At 41.5% G+C, this 15,760-nt stretch overlaps 1 protein-coding gene across 3 annotated transcripts in view; it reads left to right on the forward strand.

Annotated features, from left to right (window-relative positions):
- Positions 1 to 15,760, forward strand: part of ncana (neurocan a) — a 107,014-nt gene that overhangs the window by 46,126 nt on the left and 45,128 nt on the right. For 2 of the 3 annotated variants that reach the window (XM_053486980.1, XM_053486983.1), the window contains exons 3-7: positions 628 to 1,008; positions 3,842 to 4,016; positions 5,081 to 5,208; positions 6,162 to 6,443; positions 9,723 to 10,202. In XM_053486980.1, coding sequence (XP_053342955.1) covers positions 628 to 1,008; positions 3,842 to 4,016; positions 5,081 to 5,208; positions 6,162 to 6,443; positions 9,723 to 10,202 — 1,446 coding nt within the window. The remainder of the gene's footprint in view (positions 1 to 627; positions 1,009 to 3,841; positions 4,017 to 5,080; positions 5,209 to 6,161; positions 6,444 to 9,722; positions 10,203 to 15,760) is intronic. The other variant, XM_053486981.1, reaches the window with a different exon arrangement.

The following is a 15,760-nucleotide window of genomic DNA, read 5'->3' on the forward strand; positions in this document are numbered from 1 at the left end:
CTTCAGTCAAGCCAGGACCGTCTCCATGGTAAAGTCGAACCATCCCTGGTCACCACACGCATCGTAAGCAGACCACACGGGGGCCTCCATGCAACAAGAAGTCAGACAGGTCCAGAGGGCAGACGAACGACCCACATCTTGGTATACATCTGAGAGTTGATGGCAATAGGGTGGTGCTGGGGTTTAAACTTGGGACCTTCTGATCAGTAGCCCAACACCTAAACCACTGAGATACTCCTGCCCCAGGTAGTCCAGCGGTAGCTACTGGGTAATAAAGTGCTAATGGGAAATCTGGTGGTGGTGGTTGAGGTAAGGGTGGGGTTGTTGCTAACACTATGTAAAAAAAAAAAAAGGTCTATTGTCCATAACCTGACTCTTCACTCTTGTTATTTTGGAGTTTATTCTCAAATCTGATTGGTCAGAAGGTGATGCTTGCTTTTCTACAACAAATGCCCTGACAGTAGTGTACTCTTTCTAATGAATCATTGTTTCTATAGAAACAACTCATACAATGTCTAAAAATTGGCTAATTATATAAACTAATAACAGACGCTCACAGAAGGTGGGCACCTTTCTCTACGCTCAGTTATAATTTTCGTTCTTCTTTTGTTTTCTGTTCCTTTGTAGCAGGTCTGGGCGGAGCAGGACTTCTCTTTACCGTGCGCAAAGTGACACACGTCGCAGTGCAAGAGCCTCTCGCAGGCTCCGCCCTCCTTCCCTGCGTCCACTCCCTGCCACTCGACTCCTCCGACAAAGGTGGGACTCTGCATGTGCGATGGACCCGGCGACAGGGTGACACAGAGACCACCGTGCTCTCACTTGAGAATAAGGACGTTCGTGTCCATCGGGCGTTCGAAGGTCGGGTCAGTCTGCCCGGGTATCACTCAAACAGCCTGAATGTCTCGCTCTCTCTCTCCGAGCTTCGCACCAACGACTCGGGGACCTTTGTGTGCCACGTGACCATCGGGGGCACTTACGAGAAGGACACCGTCACTCTGGAGGTTACAGGTAAGATTTACAGGCACATTGAATTAGTTTGATAGTTAGCAGTTTTAGCATCTCCCAAACAGCTGTTCTCCTGGATAACAATTGTGCAACCAATAACTATCTTTAGTAAATAACAGATCAAAGTTTAGAAAGCAGCGCTTCTCGGATGCTGTGTCTTGAATTGGCTGCAACAGAGCGTGGTGGAAAGAACAGAACAGATCATCTCCAGGGTTCAGTGGAATTTGTGCAAAATGCTGCCTGGTTCATGAATCCATGTTCCTTCTGCATCCTGATGAAAGGATTTGCAGGTGTACCGTTGGGTGTTATAGTTACAAGTATGACATTACATGGCATGACCAAGCTCATCTCTTCATGGTTATGTAGTTATAGTCGATCTTTAATGTATGAACACTTCCTGGCAAGGGGCTCGGACTGTTTTAGGATGTAAAAAGTCGATTCATGTTGTGTGTGCTGTTTTAAAGCCTAATCATCACCCTACTGCTGAGGCCTTGTGTTCGGAGAAGTCTATAGCCCTTACCTAGTTTTGGCACTCAGCAAGGTTGTACAGCCAGGCATGCTTTGAGAGGGTAGCAGATTTCTCCTAAAAGACCTCCCTATGGATAACAGTAGTCTGCTCATTGGTATTTTTATGTCTGCCTGAAGATCTGAAGAGTCCGAAGAGTCCGTACATATTCAGCGCTTTCCATTCAGTGCTACTGTCTCCCAAGCCACTGCTGCGCTAGTGTGAGCCTGTTCGTTTGTAACTTTGGTGCGAGCAAAAATGGACACTCCACTTGTGATTTGCATGAAAGAAGAGCAGCGTGTAGTGATTCCTTATCAGCGAAAACGTTCAACGATCAACAGTGTTAGTTATAGTGGGACGCTTATTGAAGAGCTGAAGCAGAAACTTGAACGCAAAAGACTGCTATCCAAGAGCGTTGGGATCTTGCATGACGATGCACATGCACACACGTGTACCCACACTGTCGACACTGTGAAAACTTTAATTTGAGCTGTTAAAGCGTCCTCCTTATCGTCCTGATCTTGCTTTATCAGACTTTTACTTGTTTGGTCCCCTTAAAGCAGGCCTACGAGGATGAAGATTCACTTCTGATGAAGAAGTGAAGACAGCGGTGCATTCGTGGCTCAGAGATTAGCATAAAACATATTTTAATAAGAGAATATGGAAGCTTGTTGACAGATGGACAAAGTGTATTGAAAAGCAAGAAGATTATGTCAAACAATTATATATTTGTGTTTTCTTAGTTTATTTAAGTTAATTTAGCTATGTGGTTTGACTTGCGGTGAGATGCGGTGTTAGGCACTGTGAGCCGCCACTATTGCCCGCTGACTTTCTGCGAAGTTCTGCACGGTCCTCAAGCTTCTGCGAGAACCGGCCAAAAAATTAAACATGTTTAATTTTTCACGCGGAAAGATGGAAACGTAATCACAGCGCCAAAACTCGCGGTTATACACAGTTTTTCACACACTCGTCAGTACAGTATACACCACATGGGTACAGCTAACATAGAATAGAAAGAATATTTGTAGTTCACTGGGAAGGAGGAGCAGCTCTATAGTAACGTCTCACCACAGACTGTTCCATTCATCATCAGCAGCCTTTAGACCTACAGTATATTGAATCCAAGGCTAAGTTTATATTAATGGACTTCAGAGGAACTCATGTCCTTTGTCTCCTTAAAAAGAATGTATAATCAAACAATGCTAATGCAACAGACTGAATAAATTACAATCCAATATCATAGCAATTATTATAAACAGCGCCTTTCAATTCAGCCAAGCGATTGTAATGTGATTAAACTTGACTTCTTACTCCAGCCGTCCTTACTTCCGAACTTTGACCGATCTTAACTAGCCATCTGCCAGGAGCTTTGTGCATGGGCCATCAATTACAGGACTCCAGAGAAACAGGAGTCGATAAGCGACCCCAAAGGTCCGTCTTTAATTTAGGATGCTGAAGGATGCCAGGGAGATGCTGCCTCATTAATGAGTCCGCAAACCTGCGGCGAATTAATTACTCACTAATCATGATCGATTTATTCTGTCAATATAATATCATTTTTCCCCCCGCAGTGCCAAGTTCAGTGTTCAATTTTCTTCCAAGCCATCCGAGTCATTAATTGGTTAATTACCCGGTAACAGTTTAATTAATGCTGTGAAATTTATTCATATTTAAGCAAGCTTTAAAAGATGAAGAGTTAATGAGTTTTCTGAAATAATGTACATTGTTGTGGTGGAAATTCAGTCAAACTGTCTCAAAACAAGACACGAGCGGAGCTGGATAAGCAAAAGCAAAAAGGTTTATTTCTGTGCGGGACGTCTCGGTTACACACTCACTCAGCGTCTGTAAGAAAGAGAGCCCCCCCCCACACACACACCCACCCACACACACACACATACATAACCACACAATAATATCTAAGGTATTCACTAGGGCTGCTGTGTGTCCTTGGAAAGGCAGGTGTCTTGGCACTCAATGATTACACACAAATGTGCTTTTGTCTTTGTATCTCTAACGTTAAAAAAGAAAAACAATTTCCACTAAAAAACACCAAGCTCATGCAGTGTTCAAGGCACATAGTATCAAGCAATTTTCCACAGCACTGCCTGTCCAAAAAAAAACATGTCTTGTTAACGGGCTCTTTATCCAATTCCAGTCATTTCAAATATTCTTTATTAATTAGATTCTTCTGAAATGTATTTATTATTTTTTTACTGTGTACAGTATGACAGGATTAAATATTGCATGGTATGTTTCTGTGTTTGCTAAAATAAAAAGGTTCTTATTCATCCTATGACGCTGTGTGTCCGTGTGTATGATGGATGTGCTCAGGGATTGTGTTTCATTACCGCGCATTACCCAAGCCCTACTCTATGACGTTCATGGATGCTGAGCGTGCCTGTGAGCAGAACTCGGCTCAGATCGCATCTCCGGAACAAGTCTGGGCTGCGTTCCACTCAGGCCTGGACGAGTGCTCGGTTGGCTGGCTCAGCGATCAGACCATCAGGTTAGCCCTAATGATTCACATTAAAAGAAATATTCAGCGTTAAAAAAAACACACACACACACATGAAAGTGAGCAAGTTCACAGCTTCTAGCTCTAGGGTGCCAGGGTGAAATAAAGGTAAATTGGACCAGGATTTCATTCATACTTGTGAACCGAAGAGTTCGGAAACTCCAGCCAAATGTCTGGACCACTGAGATTCAAAGGGGAAGTAAATAATAACCTTTAACATTTTTTTAACCGTTTTATCCATTTGTTAGCTCGGGGCTGTTCTTTTGATATCTTTTCAGCACATTTGAATTTAGACTCTCGGCCTAATATTCTGTCTTACAGCATATTATTCAGGAACTGCTATAAATGAAGCTTAAAATAATGGTCCAAGAGTGAGGACCTACAGTAGATCTTTTATTTTAGGAAAACACCCAGCACTGTATTCTTGCACCTCAATGGTCCGGGGTCGGTTTCTGCCTTGGGTCTGTGTGCATGGAGTTTGCATGTTCTCCCACGGGGTTTCCTCCTGGTACTCCGGGTTTCCTCCCACAGTCCAAAGAGACAGGCAGATTAGTGTTCACAAATTGCCCCTAGTGTGTGATGGATTGGCACCCTGTCCACGATGTACCCTGCCTGGATAGGGATAGGCTCTAGACCCCCGCAATCCTGTATAATGGATAGTGAGTACTAACACCATCTTAAAACCTTCCAGCCAATCAGAAACAAGTATTTTTCAATGGTATAGAATAAATAAAACATAAACAATGCACACCCTTGCACCCTTTCTGTTTCTTCATAGCCTATGATTTCTGCATCATCGCCTATGACATTTGAAAAGGAATGCAACTATTATTTGTACTCAAACTGCTCATTAGCAACGGCGCAATCCCCAAGCGTGGCCGCACACGCCACCGCTCTCCTCTCCTGAGCCCAGGCATCCGTACAGGACGGATCAAAGCAATTATTCATTAATGACATCGATGTCGGCCCTGCATCGTTTGCATAATAATACTAGGGAAGGTATCCTGCCGAATGCTGAGAGGATTTCATGCTTAGCTCAGCTCTTTGCTCCACAGGTACGCGATTCAAAAACCAGAGCTGGGCTGCTACGGACACAGCGAAAGCATACGAGGGGTGAGGAATTATGGGAAGCGAGACGCCTCGGAGCTGTTCGATGTTTACTGCTTCGCCGGCACCATGCAAGGTGAAATGACAGACACGGGAAGCTGTATGATGTTGTTTAATCCTCTTATGATATGGTTGTTTATTGTGTTAGCAGTAATCTGGCTTCGGAGACTAAATTTTGTTTAGCTTTAAGGAAGATTCCAGGAATGTACTGTATGACCTCAAATGTAGAAACTGGATCTCTTTCGTCATTCTGCCATGCACAAGAAAAGTAGTGCAGTGTAATGAAGATGATATAATACATAGGACGTTCAAGTCAAACTAGGAATCTTTGCTCGTGAATGAAGGTGTAAAAGCGATTGACATTTACAGAAGACTTCAAGCGCAGGAAAGTGATGAGACACTTAGTTGCAGTAAAACATTTGAATGGTGCAAACGTTTTAAAGAAGTCCGAACGTCTGTGAATGAGGATCCGAATGCGGTGGCTCAGAGCCCACTGCAATCATTCCCAGGAACATTCAGTGAATGGAGCTCTTTATCCTTGAAAATCTTGCGGGATAGCCGCATCTGTCCACATCTGTACACACAATCATTTACCAACACCACTTGCACATTACAGGAACTTAGCTAAGAGTTATTGCCACACCCTCCATACAGTCCTGACCTCACTCAACATGTTTGGGCCATTAATGGAGTTCCTGGGAGGCCAGCGTTTCAGAAATGAAGCAGGCAGTCAGATCTTGGCTCTGGCATACTAAGAAAACGTTCTACCTTGATTGTATCCAAGCACTAGAGAAACACTGGGATAAATGCATTAGTGTAGAAGAGGGTTATATAAAGAAATAAAGATACAGAAGTTCCTACAAACATAACTGTGTTCTGTTATTTGGGACAATCAAAAGTCCTGGTTTGACTTGAACACCCCTCAACTTTACAATAATACTTTATATATGAAAAAGTAAAAATAACACAAATAACATTATGCTTTTTATAATTAGGATGCATGAGTAAGCATTTATACTTCCTCTGCAGGTGAAGTCTTCCCGCTCTCTCCTCCTGGGAATCTCACCCTGGCCGATGCTGTGGTTCAGTGTGATGTTCTGGGCGCTCAGCTGGCCACAGTGGGTCAGCTCCACCTGGCCTGGCGCTCCGGCTTTGAGCACTGTGAACCCGGGTGGCTTGCAGATGGCAGTGTGAGGTACTCTGTGATTAAACCCCGCCCTGAGTGTGGAAGCGGAGAACCGGGGGTGCACACTGATTCATCCACAGAGCTTGCCAATGGGACGGCTATGTTCACTGCCTATTGCTACAGAGGTACGAGTCTATTATCCATAGCTGGTTCTGTCTCCCTCTCTTTCTCAGCATTTAGTGAAAAGACTACAACATTGTTTTAACTTGAATTTTGTGTATGTAGGACAGATTTGGTCTCCTGTATTTGGGAAAGAGCATGCAAACAGTGTGAGCAGTATGTAAACAGCTTCATAATAGGGGATTGAGACCAAGAATTACAGTTGAAGTCCAGAGGAATCACAGGCTGAACCATAATTTAAACAAGGTACAGTGGTACCTTGGCATAGGAACACCCCAAACTTTTTTTGGAAATTGTGCGAAAAAATATTGCCTTGGCATGCAAAGAAATTTTGGGATACAAGTGACCCAAAAATTCAAAGTTGCACGTACGTCTCGGAGTCATGGAAAGCCAAGCGAAACTGGTTTTTAATTGTTATTATTATTATTATTATTATTATTATTATTTTTTGTGCAAGATTTAGTGAAGACATAGCACCATGGGTCACAAGAATGTTAGCAAGAAGAAATGGGCCCTTAAGTGTCAGCCAGTGCCAAGAGGAATCATAAATTAAGGTTAGGGTTTATTATCCATTTATTTCATATTTTACTTCATTTGCATATCTTTTCTAAATGTTTTATATGCAAAAATATGATTATGGTGTTAAAAATTGCTAAGATTTTTTTGGGTGGCTGTAACAGATTTTATGCATTTACATTATTTCCTATGGGAAAATGGGCCTCTGGAACAGATGGAATCGGTATGCCAAGGTTCCACTGTACCATTATTTAGACTTAAACACATAACTTTCCTCTAAGACACATGAGGATCCATCCAAATACTCAAATTAAAAAACATATATAATATTATGGAATAATAATTTTCTTAACACTGAACTACAGTACAAATGTGGAATCCTTAACAGTAACTTGAATCCTCAAACCTGGACCCTGGAGGTATTGGGCGACGGTGCTAACCACTAAGCCTCCGTCCCACCGTGCATTGTAACACATGCTTTTGAATTTAAGGGTGCTTTCATGCTATAGTCTTACACAGATATAGACACAGATTCCAGTTTGATTTAACCCAAAGATTATTATGTTTGCCCAACATGAACACTCCATATCGTTCCTGAGCTCGGATCGGTACACTGTGCTCGAGTCTACTCTGAAAAGTCGTCCACCAAAGCCTATACACAAAACTGGAACACCTTTTAAGACACAACATCAATGCGTCTGTCTCCTTCCGTGTGCACAGCACTGATTTTACAGTATGCTTTGACCTACACATTAATAGCTGATAAAATAGGAAGGCACACGAGGGGGTTACAGCTACATACTGTATCGGAGAACGCATGTGTGCTCAGGTACGGAATGTATAATGTGGAAGGAGAGGAGAGTGCAGTCATACCCGCGTTCGGTACGAATCAATTTTGAAAGCAGATTAAAAGAATAGTGGTCATGGGGTTGTGTTTTATTCAGTCATATTTGTCTTAAGCCTTTCTAAACCGTTATATTTTATTCAACCTATCGTTCATATTGTCCTAAAGTATTATGCTTCCTTATGTAAAATAAATAAGTCTATTTATTTTACTTTATTTTTTATACTTGTACAGTAGCTGTTCTGAGTTGTTAGCATGAGCCAGGCTCCTGTGGAAAAAAAAAAAAAAAAGACTGATAGATGCCCTTTATATGGAGTGCACCGAGGCACTTTGTGTGTGATATTTTAGCGCACATCGCAGCAGGAGTGTGGTCGGTAATGTGAAACACTCTGTCAGAGGAAACAAGAAGGAAATGGACGCTTGGGAATCTGTGAATCCTTTTTTTTTTTTTTAAATGGCTCCATCTGATACATTGCAAGCCAAGAACCCACAGGGGAGTTTCACCAACATTAGGAAGTCCCTCCTGAGACTATTGATGTATTTAATAGAGGATAAACTAAGAGTAGAGCCTGAGAGTTGCCTCCAGCACACAGACTCAGAGTGCTTGTGCCTTACTAAAATAGAGATTTATTTACTCTTCTTTTATAGATATTTTGTAGAAACAGTTTTTATGCAGGGTGGCACGGGGGGCACGGCGGCGTAGGGGTTAGTGCTGTAGGCTTGCACTTCCAGGATAAAGGGTTCGAGTCCCGCCTTGGTTCTGTGCGCATGGAGTTTCTCGTTCTCCCTATGCTTGGTAGGTTTCCTCCGGGTACTCCAGTTTCCCCCCTTACCGTTCCCAAATCGCCACTGTACAGGATAAAGAGTATAGGCAATTAATGAATATTTACACATTTTGTGAGTGATTTTGCCATGAGCACACATTTACAGCTGTGTTGTGTATGTTCTGTCAGTTAATCAGTTAAATTTCCAGTGCTAACAGTGAGCAGCGTATACCACAGACCATGTTTTTCTTTCTTTTTCTTGTCTTTTTGTTCAAAAGTGAATAAAATCTTCTTTTTTTTTCCTGAGGTGCCGTGAGTCACTCTTAAAAACCTGTAATAGCACGTCATAGCAGTCGGCGCTGTCAGATAAATTAGCTAGCAGGAAATTTTAAACGCGCATTTCACATTTGACATATCAGACAGCATCAAACTTGAAAGAAGTACGCCCAGAAACACTCCTTTTCCTTAAAAAAAAGTCGTGTTAGCCAGATAGCTCGCTTGCACTGACCGTCATATCAGCGAGGTATTTCCCTTTAACGATGCCTTGTGATTGCGCTAGCTACAGTAACTAGCATAGTTGTCTGGATCACTGTTTTTGGCTATAAGATGTAGATTTCCACACACTATTAAACACTTTAGCTGAAACATTTGCACTCTATAATTGTGTAATGTAATGAGGCAGTGGTGGCACAAGTGGTTGACGGTCTGGATTGCTGATAAGAGGGTAAGTTTTTGAGCTTCGCCATTGCTGGGTCAACACTGTTGGGTCCATGGGGAAGACTCTTAACCCGACACCCCATACAACCCAGCTTCTACATCCAGTGCCGGTGTTATGCACCCCTGATAAAATGTAAATTTTCCATAAAATTATATGAGAATTTGTAGTAATGATCTTGATGGCTATCACGTGACTAGGGTTCATTATAATATTAATATCATATTTGATAATAATAAACTTTGAACCATGAATTTATGTTGTAATATAACATTTGACAGGGATTATTTGGTATTTGGTAGTGCATAACACCTGTTCCAAACTTGGTTATGACAGGGAGGGAATCCGGTGTAAAACCCATAGATTGTTGACCTGTATGATAATATAGATAAAGCCCAGAATTTTAATCACTTTTCATTGATCTCTTTATCTTAATGCTTTCCAGAAACACAACGTACCTCAACTGAGTCACCTGTCCCCCAGCCGTTAATCTGGTCCGGCCAGGACACTGTGGACATTATGGTCACCGAAACCCTGTCTGATGATTATGTCACGGCACGTCTCTGTGTAGAGGACGGCTCCCTGGACTGGAGTAACCCGTCAGATTTCCCACCGAGTACCTGGCCGGACGTTTCTACCCCAATATCTGACATCACCACTGCAAAGTCGAAAGAGGAAAATGAGAGCGATGAGATTACAACCATGCCCTCACCAACACCAACTACGACTCAGGACCACGACTCTTTCAGGAACATCATGAGCTCCTTGTGGAAACCCTGGAAGTACCTGAGAGGAACAAGTGAGGAGGAGGAGGAGGAGAAGAAGGACACCAGTCCAAGTCCTCTTACCACAGTGCCGGGTGTGATAAGCACTACGGTCCTGGAAGAGTCTTCAAGCATAAAGTCTACCACTTCTCCAGCATCTGGTAAGAGAGATCAAGTGTTCAACACTGTTAAATTGTTCCAGAGGATTTATAAAACTGTATCGTATCTGTCTTTAAGCCAGTGGTCCATATAAGTAAGCATATCAAAAACCTGCTCGCTTTCGCTCGGTGCAGACCCTCTTTTTTTTTTTTTTTTTTTTTTAACCTTTTTCTTCTTAACGCATCCTTTAGACCTGTTTCTAAAGTTGCACCTTTTTCTCTTCTGTCCTTTTCCCCTTTGTTTTTCTTTATAAAAACAGTCTCTCACTTTTTATGGAGACAGTTGGTTGTGAAGATCCTGTCATGAGCAAAAGAACACATGGGTATTCAGGATGCAAGTGAGCATGAATACATTATTCGGAATAAACAACGAATGTGTTCTAAACAGATAAGAACAGAACATGCACTGTTTTTTAATTTTTTTTTGTAGCTTGTTAAGTTTAGAGAGCTCCAGAAGTAGAGATGAAGATCTCATAGACTCTATAAAAATGTGATACACGCCAGAGGTTATTACTTATTAATTTGGGCGAGTGGTGAGATATGAAGCAAGTGGGCAAGAGCGAGAGGTTGCACAATACAAAGAAAGACCATGTTTATTAACGTGAATGATGTATTCACTGATATGCATTAATATTGTTTGTTCATTCTTTCTTCATAACTGCCTGGTTAGGGTCAGCGCGGTTTAACGGTAAATATTGTCAAGTTGTAGTGGTTAGCACTGTTGCCTTGCACCTCCAGGGTTCGGGTTCGATTCCCGGCCAGGCTTGGTTCTGGTCTCTGTGTGCATGGAGTTTGCATGTTCTCCCCGTGCTTGGTGGGTTTCCTCCCACAGTCCAAAGACATGCAGATTAGACTAATTGGCATTCCCAAATTGCCCGTAGTGTGTGAGTCAGTGTATGTGCCCCGTGATGGATTGGTGCCCTACAGTAAGTCGCCTGGGATAGGCTTCAGGCCCCACGCAACTTCAGGATGAAATCTGAATACAGATACTTAAGCAATATTACATGTTGATGATCACCAGATAATGTAATTATCCATCCAGGTTCCATTGGCAGCCTGACACGCTCATGCCATAACACTGCCCCCACCATGTTTAACAGATGATGTGGTATGCTTTAGATCACGAGATGTTTCTTTCTTTCTCTATAGAAATTATTTCTGGCAAAGTCAAATCTAATCTTTCTATTTTTGAGCATTCTTTGAGTTCTTTTGCACTTTGTTATAAAGCATGTCTTTAATTAATAAAGCCGTCTAGCGTGTTCTTGACTTGGCGAGATGTTGTGAAAGGGTTCTTCTTCACCGTGGACAGAATTCTGCAGTCTTCACATCAGTTATCTACTGTTGACTTCCAGGCGTTTTTCATTTGCTTAGCTTGCCAGTTAATTCCTTTTTTATACGAATGTTCCAAACTGTTGTATTGGCAATTCCTAATGGTTTTGCCATCTCTCTGATGGCTTTATTTAGATTTTTTCACCCTGAGGAGAGACACCTCTTTGGACCTCATGCTGAGAATTTGAGTGAAATGCTACTAAATGCAAATATAACACTCAGAACCACGTCCAGGCTTTTTATCTGCTCGACTAGTCATGGTGTAGCGAGGGACCAGGCTACACCTGGCCATGAAACCAGCTGTCAACCATCCGTTCCATTATTTATGAGCTCCCCAAAATTTGTGTAAAAAACATTTGTCAAGCCCCTTGAATTAAGCTGAAACTCTTGAGAATGCTTACATTGTGAGTGTTTCATTTCAAATTCAGTGTATAGAGCTGAAAAACTTTGTTCATTGTTTCAAAATGTATGGACCTGGCTATGGTTAGTCAGTGACGTTATGCTCTATTATCTAAGCTTCTTATCCAATCACATTACTCAGTTTGAAGCATCAAGTGATTCGTATATGCATTGCAATGGCATTATACCATTTAGTTGGATCGTCAAGAGGTGCGGAGTGGAAGCAAGCAGCTAATGTGGTACACAAGCTGACCCTGGAGTTGAGTAATGGCTGTAAGATGTTAATCTGACTCTTGGTCCTAACCTGATCCATTCAGCTACACACTGGTAATTAAATCCTCAGTTTGAGAAATGGTCATTGTGTCAACATCCAAAATACACTGAATATCTCCCTCTTGATTTACAGCCACGTAAGCTGTGGGTCTAGTATCATTGAGGTACAGCTGTAGAGCTTGTTTCAAAATGCAGCATGTGAGTTATCATGATTCACATTACAGAAATGTATCCATTAATATTCATTTATCCATCCATTTAGGAACCTTTCTAGTCCCACTAGGGATCATGGAGGCCAATGGTGACCATTAAAGGCCAATAGTGACCATTGTATTTATTCTCATTTTGACGACCGTGGTAGAACCATCCATTAATATACTGTACATAATGGTAAATATGTGTTGCTTTCCCTAAGTTATCTGTTGGTTTTGCCGTCGTTCCTGTTAACATTCAGCGAGTGGAACACCTGAACTTGTTGCCAACTTGCAGAAGAAATGGAGCTCTCTGTGATAAGTGTACACACAATCATGCACATTACAGGAACTCAGGTGGGAGTCATTGCCACATCCTCCGTATAGTCCTGACCTCGCTCCAAGCCGTTTCCACATGTTTGGCTAATTAAAGGAGTTCCTGGGAGTCCGGCATTTCAGACATGAAGCAGGCAGTCTGGTCATGGCGCTGAAATCATGTACTGAGAAGACATTTAACCTTGATGGTTTCCAAGCACGAGTTACAAATTAAATCTTCAGAAAAACTAATCCTTCTGAGTTCCAGACTTTACACTTATGTTGCTATATTCAGACCATGTTATGAAGCAATAAATCCCAAATAAAGAGCTTAATTTATGTGTTGTAGAGTAATTAAATTTTATGAGACAGCCAAAGATCATAAACTATTTTTTCCTCCACTGGTTAACATTACAAGCCTTGTCGTTTCTGAAGTTTGAAAGCGCACCCATTGAGACGTACTGTAGATACATTACTAATAGCAGCCCTGCATTTCCATATCAGCTCTCTATATGATCATAATAATGACGATCCATGATGTTGGTATCATGTACTGGATTAAAATATTAACTGACAAATTAATACTAGACCAGACAGAGGTTTTAGGTTTTAGTTGTTTTAAAAGTAAAAAGCTTTTTACACAAAAATGTATTTATATCAAGAGGTATAAAAGATTGGAGGTTAGAAAATCCTGAAAAACTGCCGGCCAAATATGGCTAAATATTCGGGCGTAATTGCTGAGATATTTTTTGGAAATGTTCACCAACAGACACACCAGTAGATACTGAATAATTAAAGTTTTGTTTAGTTTTTTAACATAACTGTGCCGTCTGGCATTAATATTTCTATACCCAGATATTGCAATAATTAAAAAGTCGTGGATATTAATCTTGTACCAGTGCATATTCATAATTAAAAGCTATTACAGTCACGCACTCGCTTCTTTTTTGTTTGTTTGTGTTTTTTTGGGATGAAAGGTGAGCTCAATCAGCCTGCATTAAATACAGATTTAAGTTCACTGACATTAAGAGTGGTGGTGTTTGTTTTCTCACTCATCACCGTTTAAACAGTTTCGTCTGAAAGACTGCATGAGATTTTGAGAGAGGATAGAATAGTGTGCTGGATAAATATGAGTTTGTGCCCCAGGGAGAAATAAAAAAAGCGAGAAATGGTGCAGCATGAAGTCTGGGCCAGCCTAGGTTTTTGTAATGGATGTTGCCCTGTCAGTTCTGCTACTTCAAATTAAACCCAGTGCCTGAGCTCTGTTCTCCAGAGCAAACTAAGCAAAGTCAGTGCTCCCTGCAAGCCTGTTCCACTTCCAGACCAGATCCAGGCCAGAAGCCGTAAAAGAAAGACCTTGTATCCTGCAGTTAGATGCTTTTATAGGTTCGCTTTGATTTGTGCCCAAGCTGACTTCTTTAGTGAGTCACAATGGGAGGCGTTCAGAGATAGTGACTTGAAGCCAAAAGTTACGTTAGTGTTTATGTTGGGAGAGTATTCAGAGATCGCTTCCATGACGACTACAGTAATTTAGACTCTTCATTCGAAGAGTGAACAAATGACCTGTGTATAGTTCATGCTCGTTAGGTTTTTTCATTCATTCTTTCATTTCCTCTAACGCTCACCCTGTAAAGGGTCACGGGGGGCCTGGAGTCAATCCCGGCAGAGTATGATGCGGATTACATCCTAAATAAGGGGCCAATCCTTCGCAGGACACAAACACACCCATTCATACCCTACTAGCAATATGGGAAGACCAATTAGCCCAACCTGCATGTCTTTGGACTGTTGGAGGAAACCCACCAAGCACGGGGGAACATGCAAACTCGAACTCTCGACCCTGGAGGTGTGAGGCTACTGTGCTTACAACTACACCACCGTGCTTCAATAAGGTTTTTAAACAGTACGGAAATAAATATCCGCCTTCAAGCATGAAAAGAACAGTGATAGACAATGCCATTTAGGTTTTATTTAATAATATGGCTTTGATTATTATTATTATAATTTTAGAGTGCTAAAAGCAAAAACAAACAAATAAACAAAAAACACTTGATCCATTACAGTATATCCCAGTAAGTTTCTGTAAATCAGTATTGTATATTTTGCCAATGTATTGTTAAAGCATTATACAGTTAAAACCTAAAAACTGCCTTGATTTTCTCAGTGGGTTTAAGTTTGTGAGCGGAGGTCAGGAGATTGGTTTAATGACCTCTACACCAAGTTGACTTCATTACCCAGCCAGACCTTGGTGTTAAACTTGATACTCCGAGCTTTCCAAGTTCTACTCCAGTATGTAGGTTCGGATTTCTTTCCTCTCAGGTAATTAGAGCATGTACCAGACTTGGCTCAAGCTCCAACCATCAATGTTTAACGGGCGATGGAAAGCCAGTCATGTCATGTACATTATTGAAGTCAATTTTAATAATGGATGTGAGCGCTTATTCTCTCGCAGTGCCTCAGCGAGATTCAAAACCGTTGGCTAAGAAACATAAAATACACCCTCCGCTTCTCTCATAAGGAGTTCACAGAAGTTGCTGTTCAGTGGGGTCTGTTTGCTTACAAATAAAAGGCCATCTGTATTAAAAGTTAATATTTCAGTATTTCAAAGGCATTCATTTTACTTAGGCCAACCGATTGAATCCTCAATTAATGCCGTTGTTGAAATATTGACCTGCCTGGTGAATGGATATCAATTAGATTTAATTGCTTCAAATCTGCAGCGCAAGGGAGCTTGCAAACAAATTCCGCTCCGCATGCTGGCAAGGACGTCTCCTTGTGTAATGCGTGTTTAATTTATAAACCCGCTAATTGAAGGCAGGGCGCTGCAATGATTAGTTGCGAATGGGAGTAATAATTGAATGATTTAAGTGCTTGATTTAAAGGCTAGTTGCTAATGTTTTTCAGTCATATGGAACAAGAAGTGGTGCGGTAAAAATAATTTAATGTTCTGACTACTCAGAGTTTTTTTTATATACAGTATATACACTATATATACAGTTTTTTGAAGGGCTGAAACTGGAGGGTAGCGGAAAGGTCAAGATTGATTTACTTTCA

The sequence above is a fragment of the Clarias gariepinus genome, chromosome 25, assembly GCF_024256425.1.
Source record: "Clarias gariepinus isolate MV-2021 ecotype Netherlands chromosome 25, CGAR_prim_01v2, whole genome shotgun sequence".
Taxonomy (NCBI): Eukaryota; Metazoa; Chordata; class Actinopteri; order Siluriformes; family Clariidae; genus Clarias; species Clarias gariepinus.